Source organism: Molothrus aeneus, chromosome 3 (genome assembly GCF_037042795.1).
Source record: "Molothrus aeneus isolate 106 chromosome 3, BPBGC_Maene_1.0, whole genome shotgun sequence".
Classification (NCBI taxonomy): Eukaryota; Metazoa; Chordata; class Aves; order Passeriformes; family Icteridae; genus Molothrus; species Molothrus aeneus.
Window position 1 is genome coordinate 83,871,497 of NC_089648.1, and position 27,043 is coordinate 83,898,539.

Here is a 27,043-nt window from a genome sequence, read left to right on the forward strand (position 1 = left end):
ATAAAATTTCCCCAAGCTGAGTCTGGCCCATGACAGTAGTTGCTAAGGGATCTTCTTGTCTTCATTTTGACCTACAAGATTTCCATATAATTTTCTCCCCCTGTGCTGCTGCTGACAAGGGGGAATGAGAGAGCAATTGGGGGAGGGTCTGGTTGCTGGCCGAGATCAACCCATCACAAGAAGTTATGGCATCAGCTGTACTATCACTTATGTACCACCCATGACAACAAGGAAATGAAGTAACACAAGGGCTTTGCTCCTGAGAAATATTCAAATATAGGAAAATTTATACCTCATCTGTCTGAATTGGCAGTCTGAGAATTTGACTTGCAAATACTCCTTGTAAAAGAAGGAAAGTGAAATGAAATGCATTAATGAAAGACGTTCTAGTGCTGGTAAAAGATCACAATATTATAAAATTGAATTGTCAGGTTAACCTGTGCTAGTGTGTTCAGAACTGAGGAATTGTCTCCCAGTAGTGGTGCTGGTGCTTCAGGAAGATGTGGAAGATGAGTCAGCAGTAGGCATCAAAGCAGAATATGAATAAGCAATGTTTTTATAAACCCAAATGTTATTTTTGATGTAATAGTCTGAATTTAGGAAAACTGTGATTTGCTTTTATTTTTTAAAATATATATTGTATGTATTATATATATAAATAAAAAAATATACTATCACTCAGTCTGGTTTGGTAAGAAAACTAGAGGGGACCTGTAACTTTGCAAAGCTCCAGCATTTGTTCTGCAGATGCTCAAGTTAAGCAAACTCATTGGATGTCCTGGCTTGGAGTGGTTTCTGAGGGATTACAGTAAGCAGATGACACACTGCCTTCAGGGGGGACACAGTTAGGAACAACAGAATTTCCAGTGGATGAATACTCCCTAGGAAAAAGTGCCAGCTACATCAGCTGTTAAATGGAAGAATCTGAGAAAACTGGGCTTTCCTGGGCAACTTGATAACATAAGTTTTAGTTGTTTTGTTCAGATTTCATGCAGTATTTTGGAAAGCAAGCTATTGGAATGATGTCTTTAGGTGTCATAAATTTAGGTGTACATTCAGCCATTGCGATTTCCAAGGACTGAGAAAAAAGGCATCCCACCTTCATGGCATTGTGTCACAGGGAGTCAGGACGCTGGCCAGGGCTGATGGTGTCCTGAAGATGCCCGGTCCATGAGCTGGGGTAGGTGGATGGTGTAGATGTATGGTGAGGATGTGTGGGGTAGATGACCTATGTGCAGTAGCTTGGAGGCAAAGTATCTTTGCTGAAGCCTCAGGAATCAGAAATGAGAGTAAGTAAATTTTGGTGAGGTCTCATGCAAGTATCACCAGTAAAACCAATTTAAACATCAACTTAGAATCTGGTTATAAAAAGCATCATGTTAACAGTGGAGACAGCCATTATCTGTACTCTAATTATCAACAACTAATTATGGGTGGACAAATAATGAATTTGTGATTGCAATGATTAGGGTGCTGATTATTACTGCTAATAGGCTGTTGCATTATAAAACAGTAGGAAAGTGTAAATTATTTTGAAAGTTAGTTTTTCTAAGTAGATCTGCTATTGTTGGATTTGTCCAACAAGGTTTCCACATATGTATGGAAGTAGTCAAAGATCAAAAGGGTTCACAAAAAGTCTTAAAGAAGGATTTGAATTTTGTCTAAGATAATTGTGAAAGATAAGAATCTCTGAAAGGTAGTTATGAGAGGAAGAATTTAATGCACACAGATTGTGAGATAGGTGTCAAAAGGAAAAGGATGTTGCTAGTAAATGGTATTTTTAATTACAGAACCAAGCCAGTTGTACTTGGTCTAGGTATGTGTCTGTTTTTTAAAGTGGCCTCTAATGATAAGTACTTATTATACAGTTTGCCCAAGATTGATTCCCCACCATTTCAGCTCCTGAAATGATAGCTTGGTGTGAGTGAAATGTAACACATTTTAGAAATCACAAAAACAACAGGATAAAATGGTCTCTGATGGAACTGAGAGGTCTCGGATATAAACTGAACACCATAATGGTATTCCTGGCCTTAACTTTGATGTATGGCCCAATTGTCTTGTTTGCTTTCTTACACAGCAAACAAGACAATTAGATCTATATGAAAGCTATTTTGAGTCAATGTCATGATGAACTGCATTAAAAAGAAATAACTTTGTGAAAATGGAAACATTTTTGAGAGGAATAATTAAAAAAACTTTGTGATTCAGACTGTATGAACCCACACAAATACTTGGATAATTGTAAATCTGTGTTGTTAAACTACAGACAAAGGGAAAATGTAGGGAAAAGGTGGATTAATCAAATGTCAAATGCCACCATTTTCTAGTAACGATTTCCTGTAATGATAATGAATTTACTATTTACTGAGTGTATTTTATTACTCACTGTAGAATGAGTTTACTTAAATAGGCAGGGATCACTGCTGGATGACACATGGATCTTTGAACAGCATTTAGCTCAAAGATTTTATTCTTAAAAGTGGTCCAAAGATTTCAGATAATACTTAACAACATTGAATAGTTGTAATGACTTATAATTTATTTAAGAATTTTTAATGTACTTAAGAGCGTTTATTTTTATTGAAGTGTGACATGTGTACATGGATATATTGTGATGCACACATTTGCAAAATGATTGCATCTTGTAAAGGTTTTCTATATTTTAACTAAGTGGTGTGGTCAGTGCTGAGTGTACAAGTGGTTGGTGTTACTCTCAGGACAAGCATTCCATGCTTGAGTGGCACGGGCTTTGAGTGGCTGTGTGGTTGGCAGGTCAGTGCTGGTCTGCAGAGATGCTCGCCGTGAGGACTGTCATGCGAGAAGGATGCAAAAAGAAAAAAAAAAATCGGCATGATGTGCCAGCGTCTATAGATAGCATTTAATTTGAAAACTTACTGGATTTCTGGTTATAAATGAGATTAAAATCCAAAATAGCGCCGTGGCCCAGTTTGTACCCTGGCGCGTTCAGGGGCTATTCGTGAGCATGAGGCTGTGTATGCCGAATTGTCCAGCCCCGGTTGCCCCCCCGGTGTCCGCAGCCGGGCAGCTCCGCTCTCCGCCCGTTCCCCGACGCCTCGCGGGGCTGCCCCCGCCCGCAGGGTCTGGGGCGAGCGGCGGGATGAGCTCCCGCCCCGGGGCGTGTCACGTGCGGCGGCAGGAATGCGGCGGGCTCCGGGGACACGCGGTGCCCGCCCCGCCCCGGCCCGACCCGCCCGACCGGCGGGGCCAACCGGGATCCGACCGGGCCTCGCGGGGGCGGGCGCCGGGAGCGGCGGCCCCGGGCAGGCGCTGACGGCAGCGGCGGCCGCAGCGAGGCGGGGCCGGGCCGGGCCGGAGCGGGCCGGGCCGGGCCGGGCGGCTCCCGCCGCGCTCAGGAGCTCCGCCCGGCGGCCAGTGCGGGCTCCGCGGCGGGCTGAGTGACGTGTCCGGCAGCGGGGCAGCCGCCGGGGCCCCGGCGGAGCGGGCCGGAGCGGGCCGTGCCGGGCCGCGGCCGCCTCGGAGCGTTTGGCGGCGGCTCCGGCCGCGGTGGAGGAGGTGGGTGCTCGCTTCGCGCCGGGCCCTTGCTCCGGTGTTGTCACGGAAAGTTTGGTCCTCGGAGGGTGGGCTCGATGTTTGGTGCGGAGACGCCCTTCAGGGGCGGGGGCTGCCTCGCCGGGACTGCGGGGGCCCGGGGCGGCAGCCGCTGGGGCGGGAGGAAGACACGCATGGTGCGGGATTGTCACTAAATAGGATTTGCCCGTGCCAGGTGGGTCACTGAACCGAGGATGCGAGGGGTCCGTAAGCGCCTTGGCCAAACTTCTCGCTGCTGAAGTGTGGTGAAGTTTGTTCCGCGAGGTTTTCGCGGGGGGTTTCTCGTGTGTGCGCTGCTTGGTGTTCCGCGGTGTAGGGAGCCGCCGGCTCCAGCTTCCCTCCCCTCTCCATCAACTACGGACACGGCTATGGAAAATAGAACTCCCGTGGGTGCTGGAGTTCCTTTCCTTCCCCGTTCTTCAACGCTGGTGTCGACCAATTTTTTAGTTGGCATCTGCAATTAAATTGGTTGTCTTGACACAGGGGAAAAATACTTCTTCACAATAACACTGTCCTTTTATGTATTTTTTCCTTTGGTTTCTTTGTAATTAACGGTGCAGCTGTTGGAGCAGTTACATAGTTGTTTGTGGTGATCCCAGACCATGTAGTTGCTTTTGCGAGATGCCCTGCGCTTACAGGGTAAGCTAAAGAGCTTTAAAAGATTGCCCAGTCATGCACTGGACGAGTGAGTGAGCAAGCTGTGTCAGGAGGCAGTGCCAAGTGCTGGGAAAGGCAGCTGCTAATAATTTGACCACAGCAAAGGCTTATTTTAAATATTTTTAGGTGTTGCTTGTATTTTTGGCCCAAACAATTTTATCCATCCTAAATTCTGTCATCTTTCATTTACATATTTCTTCAGTCCTTCAATCCTTCTTTCTTTCATTTTTTTCCCTTTCTTTTCTAAAGATCCTAAGATCATGGCTTTTACCTTGAGCTAGCAGGTTTTAAGTTGTTTAATTGAAATATAAAATGCATCTTTTTGTTTCAGTCTTGCCGTTTAACTTTTAGCATAAAAAGGTGTAGGATTGGGGTCTTTTTTTCATGAGTCAGGAAATAAAAAATATTACTTAAAAACTGTTTCATGCTAAATAAATACAGTGAGATTCTGCCAACGTGTGTTAGTTTGTGGCTATTTTAATTGTAAATAAAATATATTTTTCCTAAAGCCCTCACTCTGCTTGATGAACCCCAGTGAGCAATCTGTTCTGCAGTAGAAATGAAGTATAACATTTTTTAAATTTTCTGTTGGCACTCAGGAGACAAAGGTTTATTGCCTAAATGTGGGGACATGTTTGGTGCCTACAGCTTCAAGCCCATTATTCAGGCAGAGGTTCTGGCTGTTCAGCTGTTTTCTTCAATGCACCCTTCGTTCTTTTCACTTGGGTGATCTGCTTGATCTTGATAATCTGTCTGACTTGCTTTGTTTAATCCATCTTGTCTTTTTTTTTCCCTTTCTCACCCTCAGGCTTAGTATTCCATGAACTAGTTACATGTGTTTATCTGGTTATGAACAGCAGTTCTTTAGGTACTACCTTGAAATCTGATATTTCCCGAAGCTTTACAGTCAGATTTCAAGATTTTTATAATATATTCTGTAGATTCCTTAGGTTACCTGTGGCATTGTACATGAGATGTGACTTACTGCGTGAGTGATGACAGGTGTCTTGTGGTGGTACTGGGTTTCCAGTGTGTGGGGCTTCTGTGGCTGATACCCACAGATGGATGTGGTAGGAGAAAGGAAGCAGACTGACAGCTGAGCAATGGGCTGTCCATCACCTCCTGCTGAATGTCAGGCCCTGGCAGCATCCTGTGGGTTTGCCCTTCAGGAGCTGCTATGGAGACGAGCCACAGGATATGGAGAGGAGCCCCAGTGCTGCGTGATGGGTGTGTGCAGTCTGGCGCTGCAGCTCTGAGATGTGGGAGCCAAATGCACAAGTCTTGTGCTATTGGCTCTGACAGGCCAGTTATGAGCACACTAAAGTACTGAAGAGGGGGTTGCCTCCTTGCCTCCATGCTGAGGAGCTCTCTTTGACCCTGAGCTGTGCTAATGCTTAGCGCGATAGGCTATGATTTCGCTCATCAGTAGACGGCAAAAATCCTTTCCCACACTAGAATACTGTAAAGCAAACTTTATCTTGCCAGGCTGGGCTGGATGTGGCTCTAACCTGGTCTCGTGGAAAATGTCCCTGCCTCATGCAGGGCAAGGGGGTTGGAACCTGGATGATTTTTAAGGTCCCTTCCAACCCAAACTATTCTATAATTCTGTGAAGAAATCTCAACAACTGAGGAGTTCTTCGATTGATCCTGAGCTGTTTAGGAATCACTGCATAGTTTATAAACATTTGAAGGAAGCCAACAAACCTGAAAGGCTATTGTTAAACTTCATAATTGTTAACGGAATTTAATGCAATTGGGAATAGCACATTGCTTATTTGTAAAACAGGAAGTCTATTAACTGCTTCTATATAAATTAGAAATTATTTTTAGAATCTGATGTAGAAAATTTATAAACTTCAGTCTATTTCTGAAGCAGCCAGGAAGCAAAAGCTGCAGTCCAGAAGAAGGAGGACCAATTTTGATTCAGACTTTGAGACTGAGCTTTATATGTTGTGCAGAGCTGCAGTTAGTTTGTGCATCTGTAGTACACTGTTCTCAATTTTGTATGTGATGGAGAAATGAGCTATGTGAGGTACAAATTTTCTTTTAATTTACTATGTGGGACAGTAATTTTGTTTCCACTTTTGTACAGTGACTTCTATTTCACTTTTTTCTTTATTGTATTTCCATTTTACAGTTTTACTTTAGAATGTTAGAAGGGATCCCATGGAGTTGTTGTATGGTCTCTAAAAGGTATTTTTTAAACTACCTTTCTGTAAGTTCAGCTTCCTGATGTTTTTTTGAGCTGTAAGTGCATTTCTGGACTATCCTTGGATGCTTCTTGTGGAATATCTATTGTGGCAGTTGTATCTTAGAGAAACTTTCTTTGGAGTTACAGTGTTAAACACTGTGAATGCAATTGTTCTTACTTTTTGCACATTTTGTATGTTATAATGAAATGATAAATGAGTTTTCATAGGTAGTGGTATGAATTAGACTTTCATTTTGTGTGTATTTGACAACATATGAGGGAGGCGTTTTTCATATCTAAGATCATATTTTGTTAAAATCAGCATTTGTTACTGATACTTTCCCCCCACTCCCATTCCTCTTAATACAATGTCATTCTTATTGTTACATCTGTTAGTGGAAAATTAATATTGGTAAATTCATTTCTGAATCTAGAAGTAGTTTAGTGAGTAGAAAAGCTGTAAGCCTGGATGCTTGGAAATTTTCAGAGATTGGTTCGTAAACTGAAGCGTGAGAATTACTTAGGGGAGACTTTGGGAGTATCATGAAGGAGAGAGGCTCCTTATTAGAGGGAGGTAGGAGGCAAATGAGCAAGGTAAGCCAGAATTCTCATTGTGGATCTATACAACTATATCTTCGTGTTCTTTTTGTCTTTCTCAGTAATGTCACTGCACGTGTGTGCATGTGGTTTGCAGAGCAGAATATTGTGACTCAATTTCTGTCACATATCCATGGAAGAAAACTGCTGCATTGTTATTAACATCTTCTGAGATTTTCATCTGTTGGACATCTTCTTATTGTAAAGAATCTTGAGTTTTACTTGCACCAAAATATTGTAGGTTATTTAGAAACCAGGGATATGTAAAAGTAGAACTTGTTTTTAAGGGAGTGATGACAAGTAATGCTAAGCAAGAGTTGAAAAAAATGTTTTCAAACTTGTGTATATAGGTCAAAAACTTGATTCATGTTTATTCTGAAATGCCTGAATCAGCAAGACTGTGGGAAGTGATGCATAACTGCACAACATTGATTATGTCCTACATGTTCACTGCTCAGTCAGGAAGCCTGAAGCTTAATGTCAAATGTGTGGGTGAAGCAGTTAAGCAGAGCAAAATAAATTGTTCTACTTATGTGCTGCTGAATAGGGGCATTATCTTGGGAAAATCTGTTTCAGTGACTTACTGTACTGTACAGTACTTGTTACTTGGGACTGAACCATGAATGTCAACTGTTAGGATCCAAGCTCAAGGTCAAAAAGTCACTCTTGTTTCTCTTCTGTACTCCCTTGTTTCTCAAAGTGCTTAAAAAAATTACAGAAATTGTATGAATACCTTTTTTCCTTTGAGATATAGACTGTGCATCTCAAAAACTTCCAAGAAAGAGGGTAAACGTTATTTCCTCATCTGTAAAATGGGCTAATAACATACTGAGAAGTAGATGGCAATATTTAGATTTCCTGGTAGGATCACAGTGAGTCTTGACCTTATGTCTCTTGTTTTTATATTTTTCACTTTTCTAAAGCGTTCCCAGTCTCATCTTCAGTGTCCTTTTACAATTTCATGCTTAGTATTCAATATTGGTGCAAACCACGGATTGACTAATTTGAGTTTTAAAAACTTCACTTTCAGATTGTAGAAGGTTGAGAGGAAAGATGTCTACTAGATAATTTCCAAATCAAGGAAAGAGTGAAGAGTGCTGATGTTTGGACTAGATGCAGAACTTACACTTCTGTGGGAATCTAGCTTCCATTATACATTTTTTTGAAGACAAGGGCTGTTCTTTGCAAGTGCTATTACTATGTTTCTTTCTTCCTGTAATTAATGATTTTGCAGCTGTATTACCTGATTTCTGATTTATTTGAATAAAATTTTGGTGTTAGAAAATCAATGAAAATAGTGTTATTTTTCTAGAGCACGTGTTTTAACTTGGTTATTAGAAATATATTTCCATATTTTAGTCCATATATTTTTGAAACTTAGTAATAAGATTCTGTTTATATTCTTAATAATTTTATTCATCAGATGAAACACATTTGTTCAACTGGATGATTTTCTAATGATCAGATAGAATGAGTTGTCCTCAATGAGAAACAGCATGGTTACTTTTCCAAGGACAGTAGTACCCAAAGAGCTGAAAATGTTTAGGTAAAGTGTCTCTGTCAAGACCTGGTTTGCAGGCAGCAGTAGTAACTGAATATTCATTTCAGGGTATCCTTTCACTTACATCATTGGAAATAGCTTCTGGTGGAAATTTTCATCAGTTGTCATCAGTATCTTGAAAGACAACCTATGCCATGTGAAACCAGGATGCATGGATTTAGTGCAAGTTGAAACAAGACATTCTGGTTTTGTAATGAATGTCTGACTAATGTATAGTTGAAGGGGAAAAAATGCTTTATTTACTGTATCCATAAATAACATTTCCATGGCTTTTTTTTTTGCAAGTTAAGACCTTGATTTGCTGCAGAATGAAACCCTCCCTTTGACAAAATTCCTGTCTTTTACATGTAAGGCTGATCAGGATTACTATACTAAATGATATTTTGGTGCATTTTTAATAAAAAGCATTTCTAAACTCTCTTCATAATTCTAATTACAGAGGTATAATAATATGTATGCAGCTAAACCCTGCATAGTTTTACATCACAATTGAAGTGTACTGCAGCATATGAGGATCTTCTCTAATTAAAAATTTGAAACCTTGATGAGGATATTTCCAATTAAGGTAATTCTTCATATCCAGCATGGAAAGGGACTAATCTGAATTAAATTTAAAAAGGGAAATTGCAGAAATATGATTGCTTTTCCAGATGAAGTTGCTTGATTACTGTCAAATTATAGCACTAATTAAGAAAAATGCTCTTAATATTAATGGTTTTATTTTGCTTGTGTGTGGGACATGAAGGATCTTTGTCTTGACCCAGTGATGCAGTTTTCTAGTTTGTGTGGCACAGAAGAAAAACAGATTATTCTTGATTTAAAGCATATGATGCCAGTGCTCCCTTTTAATTCTTCTGAGGCTTGCAATTTGTTACAGTACTCTTGACCTCCCAGATGGTCTGCAAATTCTGGGGTGATGCCTGTCTTCTTACTTTGGGTATTCACATAGTTGCCAGGATAAAAGACAGGAGCAAGGCTCATTTACTAAAAAGTTAAGTGTCCTAAATGCATGTTTGGAAACCTCTTTCCCTTTTTATGCATATTCCTCTCATTCCACAAACATTTGTAAGTCATGGCTTTTCTATTTATAAAGTAAATCTATTGCTACTGAGCTTAATAAAATCATATTCTTGTGTTAGATTCAGCAAGGTTCTGCTTTTGCAGAATGTGATTGTGATCTAGGTGGGTGTGTTGCTTGATGGGTGGAAGCCTGGTGGGATTTGGAGGTTGGTTTTGGAGGTGGCTGGTTGGCTGTAACTTGAGGCTGGTAACCAGTGGAGAGCCCCAGCTGTCCACCATAGGATGTGTCCAGTTTAATGTTATGCGTGAAGTGGAAGTCCACCAGCCCTTGCTCATGGAGTTTGCAAGTGACACCAAAGTGGGGGAAAGGGGTGGGCAGTGGATGTGCTTGAGATTCAGGCTGTCATTCAGAAGGACTTGGGCAGATGGGAGGAGCTGGCTCGAAAGAGCTCTGTGGAATTCAGCAATGAGGAGGGTAAGGTTACACACCTGGGAAGGAATGTCTCCTTGGAGGGGAAGGGTTCCTCTCACTCACCACTTGTCAGACCACACCTGCAGTATGCACACACACATCCAGTTTTGTGTCCACACCTCACCCCAGTACAAGAGAGATGTGGATAAAACCGAGCAAGTTCAGCACAAGGCTGCTACAATGTCAGGGAGTGGCAGCAGTGCCCTGGAAGAGAAAGAAGCTTCATGGGGGCCTGGCGGTGTGCTCCCACCAGCTGGCAGACTATGAGGAAGGGGGCAGGACCACAGGCTGTGGTCATAACTGAAGTAGGAGTAGTTCTAGCTAGATAGAAGAGCAATGTTTTCTTTCTAGGAGGACAACAAAGCAAGGTGGCAGGATGTCTGACGTGGTCGTGCAGTCTGTCTTTAGATTCTTACCTACTGAGAGTATCTCAGTCCATAAAGCAGCCTGGTCTCACTTGGCGGTGGACCTGGCTTGGGGCAGCAGGTTGGACTACATGACCTCCTGCCAACCTGAATGAATCTGTCAAGCAGTGATTCTGTAACTTGCCTTGCAATAATAATCTGTAGAGGGGAAGGACTCTTAGCTATTAATAAAACTAAATATACATGAAAAGAAATAATGATCTGGTCTTGATACAGACTTTTTTAATGGCTTACAACGTGGGATGGGAAGCTGCCATAATATAAATGGCTGCTTCATTCATACTCACTGTAGACGCCTCTTAAAAAATTTACAATCTATGTTTCTTAGGTTGTATGGAGAACAAATTGTACAATCACTTTTTATTTTTTCTGTCTGTAAGAGATCCTTCTTGAGCTACAGGAGGAAAAAATTAGGAAATTACCTTCTACCTTCTGCCTTCTTCTATGTTGTTATTTCTCTGCACTGCTGGAAGAGTCTTCATATCAAATTTCAGTGAGATTTAACTCCCAATGGGAATTCTGTAGTTCTGGGTGGAAGAAGACTCAATTGGGCATTATACAGCAATATTCACTAAGTGATGTGGCCACAAAGGGATTTTAGACATTCAGGGGCTTTACTTTCTCAAGTTTTCTTGTTTTGATGTTATTTTTTAGCTTAGTTTTTAGACTTCCAGGCTTTCTCAGAGACATTGCATTTCTGCTTGGACTAAGCTCTCTCCACAAGTCACAGTTTATTGGAAATCAGTCTCCTTGATTCAGCTTCTGTTTCCTATTATAAAATGTTCATTCTCTCTGCAGTGTTAAGAATGAAGAATCCTGATGTTGCTGCAGTTCCAGTGAACACACCCATAAGAGAAGGTGTGTGAGTCACCATTACAGTTCTTGGGGTGATAGAGCTGAGATAGCTTGGCAGCAAAAAGTGCCCTTTGGGAATTCAGCACATAAGTGATGTGCCCCCAGGTCTGAATGCTGCACTGCCTTGTAGTTTTGGCAGAGCTTGTGCCGGTCCCATTTTTGTTACATTCTGACTTCTGCACAAGTGGTGACTGTTGGAAAATAGTTTTGTTGAAGTGGAAATGCAGATGTTGATCAGTATTTGTAATCCTTCAGCTGAGAGCTGGTAGTCTGTTGTTTGTCCCACAATTAGAGGAAATCATTGAACAAAATCAGATATGCAGACACAGCTGAGAAGCCTAGTCCTGGAGGCAAAAGGATTTACCAGAGGTTAGGAGAAAGGAAAACTGAGTCTCAAAGGGGAATGTTGACATTCTTCTATAGTCTTTGGATAAGTATAAAGGTGTCTTTGCCTTTGTTTCACTACTGAAACTGCCCTTTGCTGTGGAATCAGAATTTGAGTCTCATAGATTTTGCAGGTATTAGCACTTTGAGTTTGTGAGGTCTGCTGTGAACATCACAGACTCTCACTTCCTTCAGTACCAGCTTCCATGGTCAAAGGTGAGTGTAGCTGGTGGAAAATTTGAAGTGTTGGGAGCTGTCCTTAGGGACCATTTTACACTTGGATGATTTTCATTTCTGGTGTGAGTGCCATTGGAGATCTGACTGCTTTAACTGTGGGAGACTTCCCTGCATTAGAAACATGGCCCATGAACATCTGATTTTAATGTGGCATTTTAATTTGTTTTCTTTTTTCCTTACATGTCAACTTAAAATTTAGAAAGCATTGCAAACTTGCTCAGGAATGCAGTATAATAAGAGACCTGTTGTGGTTTTTTTCTTTCAAAATGCATGCATTTCATATGATTATTCCTGATTTTTAGTGCCAAACTTAGGAAGTTACTAGCTAAACATCTGGAATAAAAGCATGCTATTGTGCTATGGGTAGGGTTTTTTTTTTAACAGTCGTCTTGTAGGCTTGGAATAGTTGGGGTTTGCCTATGTAGATTGGTTCAGGTGTAAGTGGATAGGTAAAGTGGGAACTTAAAAAATTGGAAAACTATCTTTAAATATGAGAAAGAATTGCCATTCCTCCTCACAGTTTGGCAGGAAAGGACTGGATGAAAACATCAGGAAGTAGACATTGGAAGTGAGGGCTGATGTTTAGACCAGAGTGGGTCACCTGCCTTTTGTCAAAGTGCCCAGGGGCTCCTTGGCCTCTCCCCCTGTGTCTGCTCTATGTGGGACACATAGGGGAAATATGGGGGCAGGACAAGGAAAGGAGACAATCTGCAGACCACCTTTGTGGCCCACAGCAGTCACTGCTATCTCTACCCACATCCAAAGCAAAGAAGGTGATGAGCAGCAGGTCAGGTGAATTCCTTTCACATCTGGATGCCAAGGGGAATAAAGTAACTCTGAGAGCTTCTTTCTGTCCCCTTGTTCCTGTGATTGCTGTGGAGCCTGGACGGGTGAACTTTGAGTCATTAAACAGATGTTATACTATGTTTGAGAAAATAATGTTACATGGGGGAGAAGAGCTCCATATTTTTATAACCTCTGTGAAATTTTGAGTAAGTCAGGGCAATTGTTCATTTATTCATATTCATAATTTTATTATGAAATATGCATTAATATAATAACACATGTGTTTCATGTTTAATGAGGATTTTTTCTTTTTGCAGTTTTTTAAATACCTTTGTAACAAAATCTTAATATTCTGTGTCTTAAAAGCTGTTATTTTTTTAAATATAATTTTATGTTAAACCAAGTAACATCTACTCAGTGCTCTCAATGCTGCATCTGGAATTTGGTGTTCGTTGTGAGGCCCCAGTACAAGTGAGGGACTAGCAAACTGGAGCAAGTCCAGTAAAGGCCACTGCTACGGTTGGGGGTGGGAAGAGGTCAGGAGGGGCTGAGGGAACCGGGTTTGTGTCATTTTGAGAAGAAAGGAGTAAGGGGGATTGAATTGCAGTCTTCTACTTCCCAAGGCAGTGTTGGAAAGAAGGTGGAGCCAGGCTTTGTTCAGGGCTGCACAGCAGGAGGATGAGAGGCAATGGCTGCAAGCTGCTGCAGCCCAGCTCCAGTTGGGCTCGCAGGAAAAACTCTTCCTGGACTTTCTGGTTAAGCTCAGGAACAGGATGCTCTGGGGGTGGTGAAACCTCCAGCTTCAGGGGGTTTCATAACTTGGGGGGACAAAGGCCATGAGTAACCTGGTCTAATTCTGAAAACACCTGTCTTGGGTGTATGACAGAACATTCAGAAGTCCCTTTCAGCTTAATCTGAGCTTTGATTTTCATGATTATTGTCTAAATGCACCTGTAAGCTGTGCTGTGTAACTCTGTTAGCAGGAGAATCAATGGGAAAAGCTCTTGAGCTACAAATGCAAATGTACCATATGCTGCTAGTAAAATTAAATAGTCTGCCTTAATCTTGATTTAAACATCTTTGAGTTAGTTCCCCTGCCTCTCAAAAGAGGAGTGAAAAACTTCTCTTTGAAATATGGTGCTGTTAGAGATCATTCATAAATGTACTGTCTGCTACATAATATGGCTATTATTTTCTTTTTGGAGGGTATTAATGCAATCTGTAATGCACAACCTCTTTCCTGCTGCAGGGTTTTTCTCAGCATCTAAAAAGTAGTGAAAAATATGTGAAGCTTCAAAATGAGTTAATGTAATGGATAAATCAACCCCTGAGGCATTCTTAAGGGAGAAAGTGTATCTTTCTTCTTGTGAATAACTGCACTGTTCAGATGGGAGCAAGCAGGTCAGTGGGTAGGACTCCAACACTGGGTCTGTGTCCTTCTTTCACACAATTCTTGTGTAATTTGAAGAATGTCACTAGAGCTAGATCAAAATGGAAATCAAGCTCCATGGCTCAGCTCTGTGTCTTGTTAATATTTGCTGGTAAGAAAGGAATTGATTTTAAAAAATAATTTTTGGAAGTTAACTTTGATAGATTTTTAAAAGCTTCCATCATATATTTAAAGAAAAAAATCATTCTGAAATCCTTTTAGCTGCTCTCTTAAAGATGCATTTGGAAAAGGTGTTGAGACTCACTTTCAGAGGTTTGCTTGGTATTACATGTGTCACACTTGAAAACCTATGCCCCAGTCACGAGCAGCTTAAAAAAATTTCAGGAAAATAGCCATTTCTTCAAACCATAACTATCACTTGTTTTGGCTGACAGTTTTGGTGTGGCAGGATGCATTCCAGACATCTGTAAGCAGGAACACGCCTTGGAGCTCTGCAGATATAAACTGTAGAGAAGCTTTAGAAGGAGCACTGTATAGTGAAAGCATATCATGGAATTCATTGTGTTATTGACAGATGTTGGGTGAATCCTTTCTGAGCCTTGACTCTGAAGCTATTGATTTTGTCTAGAACTGGATTAAGAGTTACCAAAGCTTAAGACACTTTAAAAGGAAATTTTATATGCTTAGTAAATGAAGTTGTTATGAATTGTCTCATCAAAATAGGATCTTGTGCTACCAGAGTTGTTATCCTTCCTGGCACATCTGTCCTGATAATTCACCCTTGCAAACCTAATGCTAGGGAGGTAAATTGCCTGGTGCCTCCTAGGGTTGGATCCTTTTTTGAAGCTTTTTTTTTCTATTCACTGCCACTTTTTCGGGCAATTGATTTGACCTTTGAATCCCAATCCATTTAGTTTATTATTTTGCCACTGTACCCTGATTTTCACTGTCTCCTTCAACTTAATCTTAACATATTTGGGCTGTGGAGACTTTCCAAGGGCTTGGGTTGTTTTGTTGCCAGCAGAAGAGGTAACTTCTTCAGATGAACATCTACGGGCCACTCAAGAATAGGACAGAAAATTCAGCATTGGCTCTTCCACTGTCTTTTGCAGCTCTTGGAAACTTACTTTTCCTCCTCAGCCCTATTTTAAAATCTGTCTTTCTGACATGCTTTCTGTTGAGTTAGAGTGAAAGTGGGCTGGGGGCAGAGTGTGTGCTTTGCTTAGTACAATATGTTTTCCTTCAGGATGGTACTGAAATGTCACTATTTAGCAGCATTTTGGGGAAGGCGGGATGATGGCTCTTATGGTTTCTGGGCTTTGCTCTCTTCAGTTGAATATTCAGTACCAAAGTAGGGGAATGCTTTGTAGAGTTATTCTTTTCCTTAAAACATGAGATCAATGGCATTTGAGAAAAGAAGATGAAAGAAAAGATCCCCAGGAAGTTGCTCGCTAGTACTTCACTCTCCTTAGGAAAAGTGGAAGTAAAGGTAATCAAGCAGAATTTTTAAGATTAGCAGAACAAAAAACAATGGAAAGAAGCTGTGTACAAACTATATAGTTAAAATTTGTTATTTTTGATTGCTGAATAGAGAAAAGCATCATGAAAACTGATAAGCTTCCTAGAATTTTTATCCTTCACCCCTTCATGAATATTTTGCCATGGACTATATACTCCAAACAGAAATTGAAATAACATATTTTAGTAATCTCCTTGTGATTGTCACAGTGGGAACTGCAGAGTACAAAATAGTTTAAAAACTTTGTCTTTCTTCAGCTGGTTTACTGAGATCATTAAAAGAATTGGCTCCAATACTGAGGGCTGAGTACATAAAAATTTGGACTGTGTTCATATTGAAGGAAGAAGCCAGGCAAATTTCCTCTCTTCTGTAATGGTATTAGCTAATAGGTATGAGCTTGGCCAAATTGAAAAGGAGTGTCTCAATATTTGGAAATTGTGTTCATCTAAAAAACATGTTCCCTTCATTTTTGCAGAATTTTCCAGCCTGCTAAAGGTGCGGTGGATATACTAGAATGGACACAGAGGATTTCCCTCCACCACCACCAGAAGGTAATTGAAATAGTTTGGAGTTTAAGGCCAATTTTTCTCTAAGAATTTGTTTATCTTTCCAGCATGGGCACAGTGATTTTACCTCTGAAGCATTCCCTTTCCCCATATCACCCTAAGGCTTGGTCCCATGGTATTCTGTTGAAACATGAGCTCCTGTCATCTACCCTCTCTTGTTTTTGGTCTTCACTCACTGGTGTAGTTAGAACATGATGGGAAAAAACATTGGAGCAATTGGTCCTTGCTCCAAAATATGTGTTTTCTATGGCAACTCCTTGTAGTCAGAGCACAGACACAGAAGAATATTATGGATGCTGGACTAAGGGGCTCATTGTGTAAGGTTAACACTCAGTGCCCCTTGCCTGTTGTATCCTGGTGGCTGGATGGCCTCTGGTGTATCCCAGGTTTCTGAGGGCACAAAGGTAGGATCTACAAAGACACTGTCTCACTGCCTTTTGTGGTTTTGCTCAAAGAAAACGTTGCATAGGGTGCTTTTTTTATCCTGTAAGCACATAATTGTGTAGTGCTTGCTACTACATATTTTAATACTTAACAGGATTTGGCTTTTGGTAGCTGGATTTTGAGAGACTTCATAGAAGTATTATGTCCTTGTTCTGGTCATCCCAAAATATGAATTTATGGAGATCTGTGGTTGAACCCGCTTTTATTTCAGTTAAGTTGCTATTATAGTTTGTGTAGATAGGGATTTTTCTGTAAAATATTATCTGTTCTGTATATAGGACAATATTACTTATGGACTTGCACTTTATTATATATGTTGATAGATGTATGTATTAATATATAAAAATAATATACATTGTTACCTGTAAGACATTTCACTTAATGTTCACACAGAACTTACATGAAGCCATTTGAGTATAAAAACAAATTTAATCTTAGTTTTATTCAGCTGTAACTCTTTGGGAATTTGGGAATTGTCATTCTAGATCAGAACTGCTTTCTCTCTAGGCACTGCCTCAGATAGAGGTCTGTTACTAGATACTGCCCAGGGAGTTGGGAGTGTGAAAGAAGCAGAAACTTGTGAAATCAGCTTTTAATGGGTTAGATTTCTGGCCAACATTATTGGCAGTTTCATTTATGCTCTGAGATATCACTTAGATTATTGTTGGCAGCAATTCCTTGGCTGTCCGTGTCCTAATCCATGTGGTCAGGACCCTGAATTTAGCTCAGTTTTGTTTAGTGACAGTTACTGTGAAACTATCTCTATGGGATAATCCATCTCCAAAGCAGTGTAGTGCTGTAGGGGAAGAGCCATCCCTAAGGAATCAATATTTCCACTTGAGCAGAGGCTGCCGTTTTTCAAAGACAGCCAATAACTGCGGCAACAGCTCCAACTTTGTGCAGCATTTCAGCTGTGGGATAGATGCTCTGACAGGATTTCAGGGTGATGCAGTTCAGTGCACTTCCAGAATTCAAGTTCTTTCTTGGCAAAGGTTTTTGTGACATGTAGAACTATGTGTATCATGTCCTTATTTTCAGACATGTCAGTTCTTAAGAGGCTGGGATTAGATTTATTTAACATAAATTGAGATTCTGTTATACCTAATCTTGCATCAATATCAATTGATACTTTTTTTTGGAGAGCGGAGGGGAAAGGAGCAGGGGGACGATTTTGAACAGGCCCCCCAGAGACCAGCACCAATCCTGACAGAGTTAAAAAAGTGCTTGGTTAATGCTCTCAGGCACATGGTATTATTCTGGGGTGGCTGTGTGCAGAGCCAGAAGTGGGACTTTGATGAGCCTTATGGGTCCCTTCCAGCTCAGAATATTCTGTGATTTCTCTCTCATCTGAAAAAGCTTTTCTGAAACTAGTGGAGCATGTATACTTTTTTAGTTTGCCATTGCTAACTCTCTTAAAAACCTATGAAAGGGATTATCAGTGATAATGACACTAAAAGACATTTTAGTTCACTACCTAGCTAATTCTCATTACCTGTTTTGCAGGTGGAAAAGAGGTGAGGATTTGAGGGCCAAGTATGACAGCAAATACACATAACAACTGACAAACGAAGGCTTATTTTGCCTGCATATACAGTGGCCATTCATGTATCTGTTCAGGAGGGGTGAGCAGCATCTGTCAGTGCCTTTGGACAGTGGGCACATGGGTGGGTTTTCTGAGCTCATAGTGGGATGAGATTCCTGTTGGGTGCAGAACCCTTTGCTACACCATTAAAAAAAATTCTTACTTTTGGCATAATGATTCTAAAATCCCACACTGGGGCCACGGATGAAATAAATTGCTTTTTTAAAAAGAAAGTTCTTAGGATATTGTGGGAATTTTTTTGTTTACTTATTTTTTGTCCTAACAAAGATAGCTGTAGTGCTGAAAGTCATGTGGGCTCCTTTCTACAAGTGTATACCTTGCACTATAAATCTCAGCTTTATTCTTGATGATTAATTGTTCTATGGTTTGCCATGTAAGTTCTCCACACTTATTTTTTATCAATTTTTTAATGCATGCAAAGGGGAAAAATAGTAGTAAACCTTCATCTTTGTCATGGGGATGTTGCAAGAAAAAAGATGAAAGGTTAAATAATGTGTTTTCATTAGCCATAGCCATCTGTACCTTAAGTTAAGGTGCAGTAAATGTCAATAGTGAAGCTGCTTCTGCCACTACTCGGTAAGGAAAAACGACATGTGATAAAAGAATGGAATGTAACATATTTTATTTGTTTTAATTTATTCTGCTTATGCAACTTTTCTGTTCAGAAGTGTTTGGACATTCCATTCATGCATTGCTAATCAGGTAGTGACAAGTCTGTGCTGGTTACCTTTCCTACCTCAGAGCAAATTCAAGTAGTGAGTAACTTGGAAAAATTATTACTGTGTGTTCTGTCCTCTGGAGTTCTTTAAAAAGAGCTTCTTCTTCAAGCCATGATTAAAAATTTCCTAGTATTTTTGTCAGTGTATGTTGAGGGAATATATGTTTTAGTAAACAGGGAGCAGTTGGAGTGGGGTAAATGCAAAGGCTTCCTTAGCTAAGAGTAAAATCCAAAAAAGTACTTCCAAAATGGATACTTGCAATGATAGTGCTAGCTTATGTTCCCTTCTTTAGTGTGTCTGTACGTATGAATTTAGGTGTGAAGTGCAGGTATTTAGAATTTCTTACATAAAAGAATTCCATGGCTATCTTGTGAAATAAAATAGAGGATGATTCTTGTTCTGTCATCAGAAAATTCCTTTCTTGAAAGCTAAGTGAAAATGGCAGATCTTATCGTGGCTGTAAGTTGTAATTATGCTTTTAATTGATTGCTGTAATGGAGTGTCCTTTACCAAACACATTTAGACAAGAAGAGGATATGCTGTGGACTGCAGGCTGTGGAGGGAGGAATTACAAAGCTGGTAGTTCTAAGAATGTGGCATCCCATTGAGTCTGTTGTGTACAGGACTTACCATCACACTGAACAACTGGGACTGGAGGCTGGTTGCTAATGTTAGGGTGGTGTTTACGTGTGATGGATGGCCTGTACTTGTGCAGTTACTGCTTTATTAGGAGATGTCATGTCTGGCAGTTTGTCATTCCTCTACTTGGAGAATATCTGGTGATCTTGCAAAGTGGAAGCCCTTTTCTTGAAGCGAGGGCTTTAGAGGCGTTTATCAGAGCGTGTTTTCAAAGGAAACCTGTGTGTGTTTACTTGGCATGATGGTTGCCTGAGAAACAGCTTCTTGCCCAAAGGAAACTGAGGGTACTTTCTGTGACAAGGAGGTTTAGTTTCATTGTCTCTAAATATGTCTGTTTCTCACTCTTTCTAGTACATAGCACTATGCCTCAGATGATTTCTCTGTGAAAACTGTTGGAAAGCATTGGTTGTATTTCCTCATACTGAGTGTACTTTTCTTTGTTTCCCATTTATAGAAAATTAACATAAATGATGCATTAAAATTTTAGTGAAATACTGAAATTTCAGTGTTTGTACAAGGACATTGTGAGAATCAATTTGAATGCATAGTATTGCCAACGATTCTTTCTACCTTGAGAGGGAATCATCTTCATTTGAGAAGTATGAGAGGTGCCCTTAAGGACCAAGTATAATGGAGAGCTGGATGTTCACTCACCCACACCGCTGTCCCCAGTTCCTTGGGTAAAGCTAGATAAGAAGCCTTGTCATGCTGAAATTTGGGATTTAAGATGTTCTTTGAAATGAAGTTGTTTTTTCTAAAACTGGTGGTAGACTAAAAATATCTCATAGACATCTATTTTGTACACATTTTTGTATAAAAAATCACCTCTCTAGACCTATGAGTGGGATATTTCTTTGCTCCTGATATGGAGACATGTAGAACAAGGAGACCAAGGACTTAAATCTGGATATCCTGTATGCAGCTGAGTGCTGTGATTGTGTCTTTCCGCAGTTATTTTTTGTTGTTTCCCTGTCAGGGCCAGGACACTAAAATAGTCCTTGCTCCTCTGTTCCTGAGAAGGAAGTCTGGCCTGAGTCCTTGGGTAGGAGTGAAGTATGCTCTCATAACTGAACTGTGAACTGTGCTCTCACAAAAGTTTCCGCTGGGATGACCTTACATATTATAACCAAAAAAAACCCTAAAACAAAGAACCGCACCAACAAACAAAAAAAACCCCACCATCCCCAAAAAACTGAAACTCAACAAAAAACCCACCAACTTATAAAAAAAACCTATTTTCTTAATAAGGAGCTGCTGGTGAGCTGCTGTGTTTTGCTGTAGAGATGACTGTGTTTCTCTGCCAGAGGAGCTGCTTTTTATTCTGTATCCTATATGTATCTCACACTATTTAGTTACTATTTTTTTACTATTTAGTGAAAAAATTCATAGTTTATTTATGTTTTAACAGTTTTAAGCAGCTAATTTTGTGACTGAGACAAGAGGTGGTTAAATTGGGCTTTTTTTAATATCAACAAGAGAAGCACTTGTATGTTTTATGATTTAGTTTCAGAAAGTACAAAATATTGAAGACCCTAAGATTGTATTTATTTACTGCGGTTGGGAAAATAAGGCATTGCTTAAATTAAGCTGCAGATACGAAGGGAGTTGGTCTTGGGCTAAACAATATTGTTAGGTATCTATTTTCAGCATACAGACAGTTACAAATGATTGTAAGAAGGGAGCCAAGATTTCAGGAGAATGAGAACAGAATATGAATTGTAGTTATGAATGGCTCCTTGTTTTTGAAACTGGCAATAGCTTGCTGGTTTCTGACATCCCATCTGTAACAGAACAATTTATTTATTTCTAAAGGTCACATTTCTCTCAGTAAATGAAGGACAATGCATTGTTTAAGGTAAGGATTAATTATTTTATGTGACAATTCAGACAAGCTGTGTAATGAAGAGTAACAAGAAAATTCCCTTTGCAAAAACCATTTATGGTGTCACATGTCACTTATAATTATGTATTTTTTCTTCTAGCCAAGTATATTTGTGTGTTGGAAAAAACAAAAAAATAGAAAATAAATAGGTTTATAAATAGCTTATTTTTGGTTTTAGTAGCCACAAAGAAAACACAGTATACATAGATGTAATTATATCTTCTTTTATTATGAAGAAAAATGGTAAAAACTTTGCTAGATGTTTAGAACATGTTAAATAATGTTACTGTTCTGGATTTCTTGGTGGGTGACTTCATTTCTTTGATAATATTTGGTGTTTTCTTTCTAGATAATAAGATGTAGTTGTTTTGTTGGGTTTTTTTCCTGTTTACTCAGCTGCTCTTTAAGGTGACTTGACTTTACTTGCTAGGTCTGTGTAGGGACAAGGCCCAGTCACGTTAATCAGAAAGAGTAGTTGGTGATGAGATAAAGGCCTTTCAGGGGATTGCAGCAAAACTTGATCCTTGGTTGGTGGTAACTACTGTTGGTTGATTGGTAACTAGTGTGGATTGCTTTTAGAAACCCCAAAAATTGTAAAGGAATTTATGCTGATTTTTGGGTATTCCTTCAATGAACAGTTGAAACTAAGCTCTGAAATTTTAATTTCAGTGAGCCGACATGTAAGAAGAGGGTGAGTTATTTTTTTCTATACTTCTTTTGCCTTTTTAGGACTTGTATCTACCATTAGCTGGCTGGAATAAACTGCTGGCAAAGAACTGAGACATTTTTTGATTTTTGAAGTTTTTTACTTCAGTTTCACTGAACTCAATAAATATTCACTAACCATGCCTAAAGCCTCTGTAATGATTCTACTCTAGAGTTTACAGAAAGATTCACTTTTTTATAAATTGTTATAATTCTCTTACCTTGTGCATGAGCTTGTCTCAGATAAAAGCTTGTCTGTATTACAATAACTTAAATAAAGTGTATGAATTTTTGAATGAGACATTTATTAGGTGCTGCTTGCTTTTCCTGCATGCAGGAACTGAAACTATGCCTAGTAATCTGAGGAAAACATACTTGTTAAACATTTTTGGGAGAAGACTCTCCCAACCCCCTGTATAGATTTTCTTTTTTCTTCATCATTGAAATAATTTTTCTAGCCTTACCATATTTTCATTAAAATGAATACAGAAAATGATTTAGTAGGGTTGTTGAAGAAGAAGGGTTGTTGCAAGAAAATCTTACTGTTAAATAGTCTGTTGTTGAGTTCAATAACTTTGTTTAGGGGAAAGCATGATAGTTTCTGGATAACCTTCTGGATAACCTTATGCTGGTAGAAGTTTCTCTAGGGGCTGGAAGGGAAGATGCCTGTTCTCCTGTGCCATGGGGATGCTAACTGAAGGATGACTTCCCAGTCTCTGTATTTCCCTATTCTGTATGTTGGCAAGAGGAACAGAGGGAAATGCAGGTGCTGCCCTGGGAGCAGTGAATTGGTTAAGTGTTATTTGTCCAGAGGATCTTATCAGTCTCCTGTGTTGCAAAGGGAAGTAGAAGTAAAATTAACTTTGGCTGGGAATGCTGTTTTCCCATGCATATCAGATGGTGACCCATTCCTATTTGCATGAGGAGAACACTTGCTAACTGTCTTGGGTCTGGCTGAGATGGAGTTCATTTTCCCCACAGCAGCTCTCTCAGATCTGGCTGGCGTTGGCTCTGCTGGACGTGGGGGAAGCTTCTGGCAGCTTTTCACCACAGCAGCCACCACTGTAGCCTCTGGACCACCAAAACCTGGCAATGGAAAACAAATACACAAAACCAATTCTTAACAAGGCTTTTTATATTGGAAGAAATTCCTTCCTGACTTCCATCTGGACTGGCTGAAGGTCTGAATCGCGATGTTTGCTTATGGTGGTTTTCTTTGACCAGTCTTGGGGCCAAGACAGAGCTTCCCTCCCTCTCCATGGCTAATGAAAGGGGGGCAGTGAGAAGGGCTCTGAGGCTGTTGGACTGAAAGGTCCCAAGGAAACACCATTGTTGCCCAGTATCCACTGGTGATAGGATTTCTGGTAGGAGATGTGTTAAAAGGGTACTGTAAATTAGGATTTCCTCAGAGTTCAGTGATCTAAGAATTACTGTTTTCATGAGTAATTCTTCTTTTGCTTGAATTCCACTGGCTCCTTTTTTTTTTTTTTTGAGATAAAACTGGACATTACTATGTTAGGGAAAAGAAGATCAAGATGTGTTCAAATAATAATTAAAATAAATACTAAGAAAAGGTGCTATAAAACTCCCTCCTCATTAGTTGCTGAGATAATGGATTTGTCATTTTTTGCATATATTATGCTGAGTTTACAAATCAGTCTATCTGATTAGTGCTCTTTAGGCTGGATGAAGGGGTAACCATAGAAATGAGGAGGTAAGAAGCCATCTGAAATCCAAAGTATTTCCAGTATTGTCCTGGATTTACAGGACATAACCATTCTGTTCTAGTTCATACTTTTTTAAGCAAAAGATACAGTAAATTGCAGAAAAATTTAATACCTAGTTTGTTTCTTTGTCCAGAATTCATCAAGGGGAAAACACAAATAGTTAAATCTTAATGATTTTTAAACATGTGAACAGGTTGCATGCAGTGCTTGGAGTGTTAGAGGAGCTGTAATTGTTGGGAACAAGGAACCTTTGGCAGCGTGTGTCCAAAAGGACACCCAGATTGCTGGGGCTGCGTGCATCTTCTGACCCTGCCTGGACTGTTGCTCCAGAGGTGGGCTGAGCATATGAACAGCTGCGTGTCAGCAGCTGTTGGAGTCAGAGGATTTGAGGTCTTCTAAGTGGTGCTTTTGGGGGGACCCAGTGAGTGCTTAAGGGTTGACATTGCTAGACAAAAGGTTGTTCAGCCTGGACCAATGATCCAGGATTTCGGCATCCCTTTGCTGAAGTCATCCAAAAGTTCACTCTAGGAAATATGTACAATTGCTGGCAGGGTGGAGGGAAAAACACGACCCAAAAATGAAGTCAAGTTCTTTGCTAACTTCTTAACCAGACTGTGTCATCCTGGTAGAAAGATGTTGCTAGAATGATACAAGGCCTCAAAACTCAAGCTTTTGCTCTGATTGGCTTTCAGCTTTTCATTAGTATGATGGTCAGTTTATGCACCTGAGCTGTATGCTTTCTTTCAGTAGAGGTGGGATCTCATGCTCCCTGTTTCAGATCTCCAGGGTGTATCTGGCTGCCTTCTTCTTCATAGGGTTCCCAATTACTTTTAAAGAGCTTTTGGTACAAGGTATTGCTAGATGATTCAGCAGTTTGATATTGCTAATTAGAATTAAATAGACTGTATTAGAGAAATGCATATGCCTCAAAGCATTAAATGGCAATTGTTTCAAAGTAAGAGTAATTATTTGGAAAACTAGATATTAATAGTTAAAACTGACAGAAAAAAGAAATACAGAAGTAAATAACAAGCCAGGCTACTCTCACTGGTGGAATTTTCCTTAAAAAAAATATTTTTTCATAAAATTGTCAACTACATGGTCAAAACTGCATTTTCTAAAAAAGTTTTCTGTTTTTCCTTCATATATAATCTGTGCCTTATGGTTAGCTAACATGCTTGCAGTACCAGAGATGGACATTTAATTTTCTCAACGACTTTGTAGTTGTCTGCCATTTGATTTCTGTTTTGTTGGAGCTCTCTGGTTTTCCTCTTCCTGTGTGGATTGTCCATTTGGCAGCACATTGTAGGTGAGTTCAGCAGATAGTGTGTGCAGTTGCTGAGGCTAAGCTCAGCTGCACAGCCACCATCAGCAGACCTGTTGTACCCCAGCTCAGCTGTCTGGTGGCATTTATACCAACTCACATGGGTGACTTTGAGGGGTACTGAGGGTTATTGATTATTGGTATTCCTTGAATACTGATGGAAAGCTAGTAGCCTTTAGTATGGATAGGTGATTTTTAGTATAGAGAGGGATCTCTCATATATTTATGCAGAATTCCAAATAACGTCTGTACAGGCTTTCCTTACAGCACCAGCAAAATTTCTTGGTATTTCTTGGAAATTCGTATGTCAAAATGTGCTAATATGTTGTCATCTTATTGCAGGGGTTCCATACAGTTGTCTCATCACAAAAGTTTCATACCTTCTTGGTGTTTCTCGTGGGCATCTCCTCAGAGCACTGACTCTTTCTTCTTCACAAAGCAGCCAGCTAACTCTAGTTCCCTTCTCAACAAGCCACCCCACTCTTTTATAGCACTCCTCTTCTCATTGGTTACAGCTGTGGCCTGTTAAAATCAGGCCTGCTCCTAATCTTTGCTAATTGGCCCAGCTGCAACTCCGTAGGGGTACGATTACTTTCTACACTATTTTCTTCTGTTCTATCCCCCTACACTAATATGGTGCTGAAGTAGAAAAGACATCCTCAGGACCAGGCTTGATCTGTGTTTCTAGGGGTGATAGGCAATACCAGTGTGCTGAGTATTTAAAGTAAATGGCTATAATACACTGATTTTACGTAGCTGCCTTTCTGGTTAGCGGGTAGCCAGCACTGAAAAGCACATTGAGGCTTTGCAAAGGAGTACAAGTCTGCTGGTGTTGCTCCTGCTTTTCTCTGGACTGCATGATTCATGTCTTAATGCTGTTATTTTAGACTTTTGATTTTTTGCAACTCAGTTCTTTTAAACTTTAGGTAATTAAGACTTAAACTTTTAGCACTGTGAGTAGTTTGTAAACTTCAGGGTTTTGCTATTTGTAAATCTCTCCTAACATCCACAGACCTGGGCTTTATTTCAAGGAATGCAATTTTTTTGGTATTAGGCATGCTGTAGTTAGCAGGCTCTCTGAAACGTGAGCAGGCAGATTCATTACTCTTCTGACTCTGGTTTTGAATTTGTTTTTTTATCCAGAAGAACAATATCTGTTGTGCATGCTCAACAACATAATTAGCATGTAGTGTGTGTATTTGCAAAATACTAAAGAGGCATTTGTACTTATTTCTTTGTTATTTATTTGCAGGGAAAGCCTGTTAATTCATGTGGTTTTGTCTTTGTTTCCATCACTGGAAACAATTTTTGCATGAATGTATACTTTTCAGTTTGGTTGGAGGTTTTTTTGTAACTGTTTTCCACAGAGACTGGTAATGCTGACATTGTGGTCATGCTTTGGATGTGTGTGCATGCTGTGTGTAATTAGCAGCGTGCTTGTGCCACAAGGACCTGGGCTCCTTGCAGAGCCAGCTTAGCACAGCTGTGAGAGCAGGGGGAATGGGTGCAAATGAGTGCAAAGGGAAAGTCCTTGGCTCTGACCCGCTTCCCATGGGAAGGAGCACTCGTGTGTTTTTATGCGCACAGTTTGTCCTACATGTTTTTTTCCCCCAGAAGAACAGATACTTTCCACCTGTGTGACTGTGTGAGGAGGTGCTTTATGGATGCCAGTGGTGTGCTGGTGGCTGTCCTGTGTGCCTGGGAAGTGGCAGTGCTCGTACAGGTCAGCCTTTCCCCTGCAGGGTCCCCCTGCCCTGCACCTCACCA

At 40.2% G+C, this 27,043-nt stretch overlaps 1 protein-coding gene across 2 annotated transcripts in view; it reads left to right on the forward strand.

The window, feature by feature from the left end:
- Nucleotides 1–3,462: 3,462 nt before the first annotated feature.
- Nucleotides 3,463–27,043, forward strand: part of ARHGEF10 (Rho guanine nucleotide exchange factor 10) — a 111,780-nt gene continuing 88,199 nt past the window's right edge. For both annotated transcript variants that reach the window (XM_066547288.1, XM_066547289.1), the window contains exons 1-2: nucleotides 3,463–3,537; nucleotides 16,143–16,218. In XM_066547288.1, coding sequence (XP_066403385.1) covers nucleotides 16,182–16,218 — 37 coding nt within the window. In that variant the 5' untranslated portion in view covers nucleotides 3,463–3,537; nucleotides 16,143–16,181. The remainder of the gene's footprint in view (nucleotides 3,538–16,142; nucleotides 16,219–27,043) is intronic.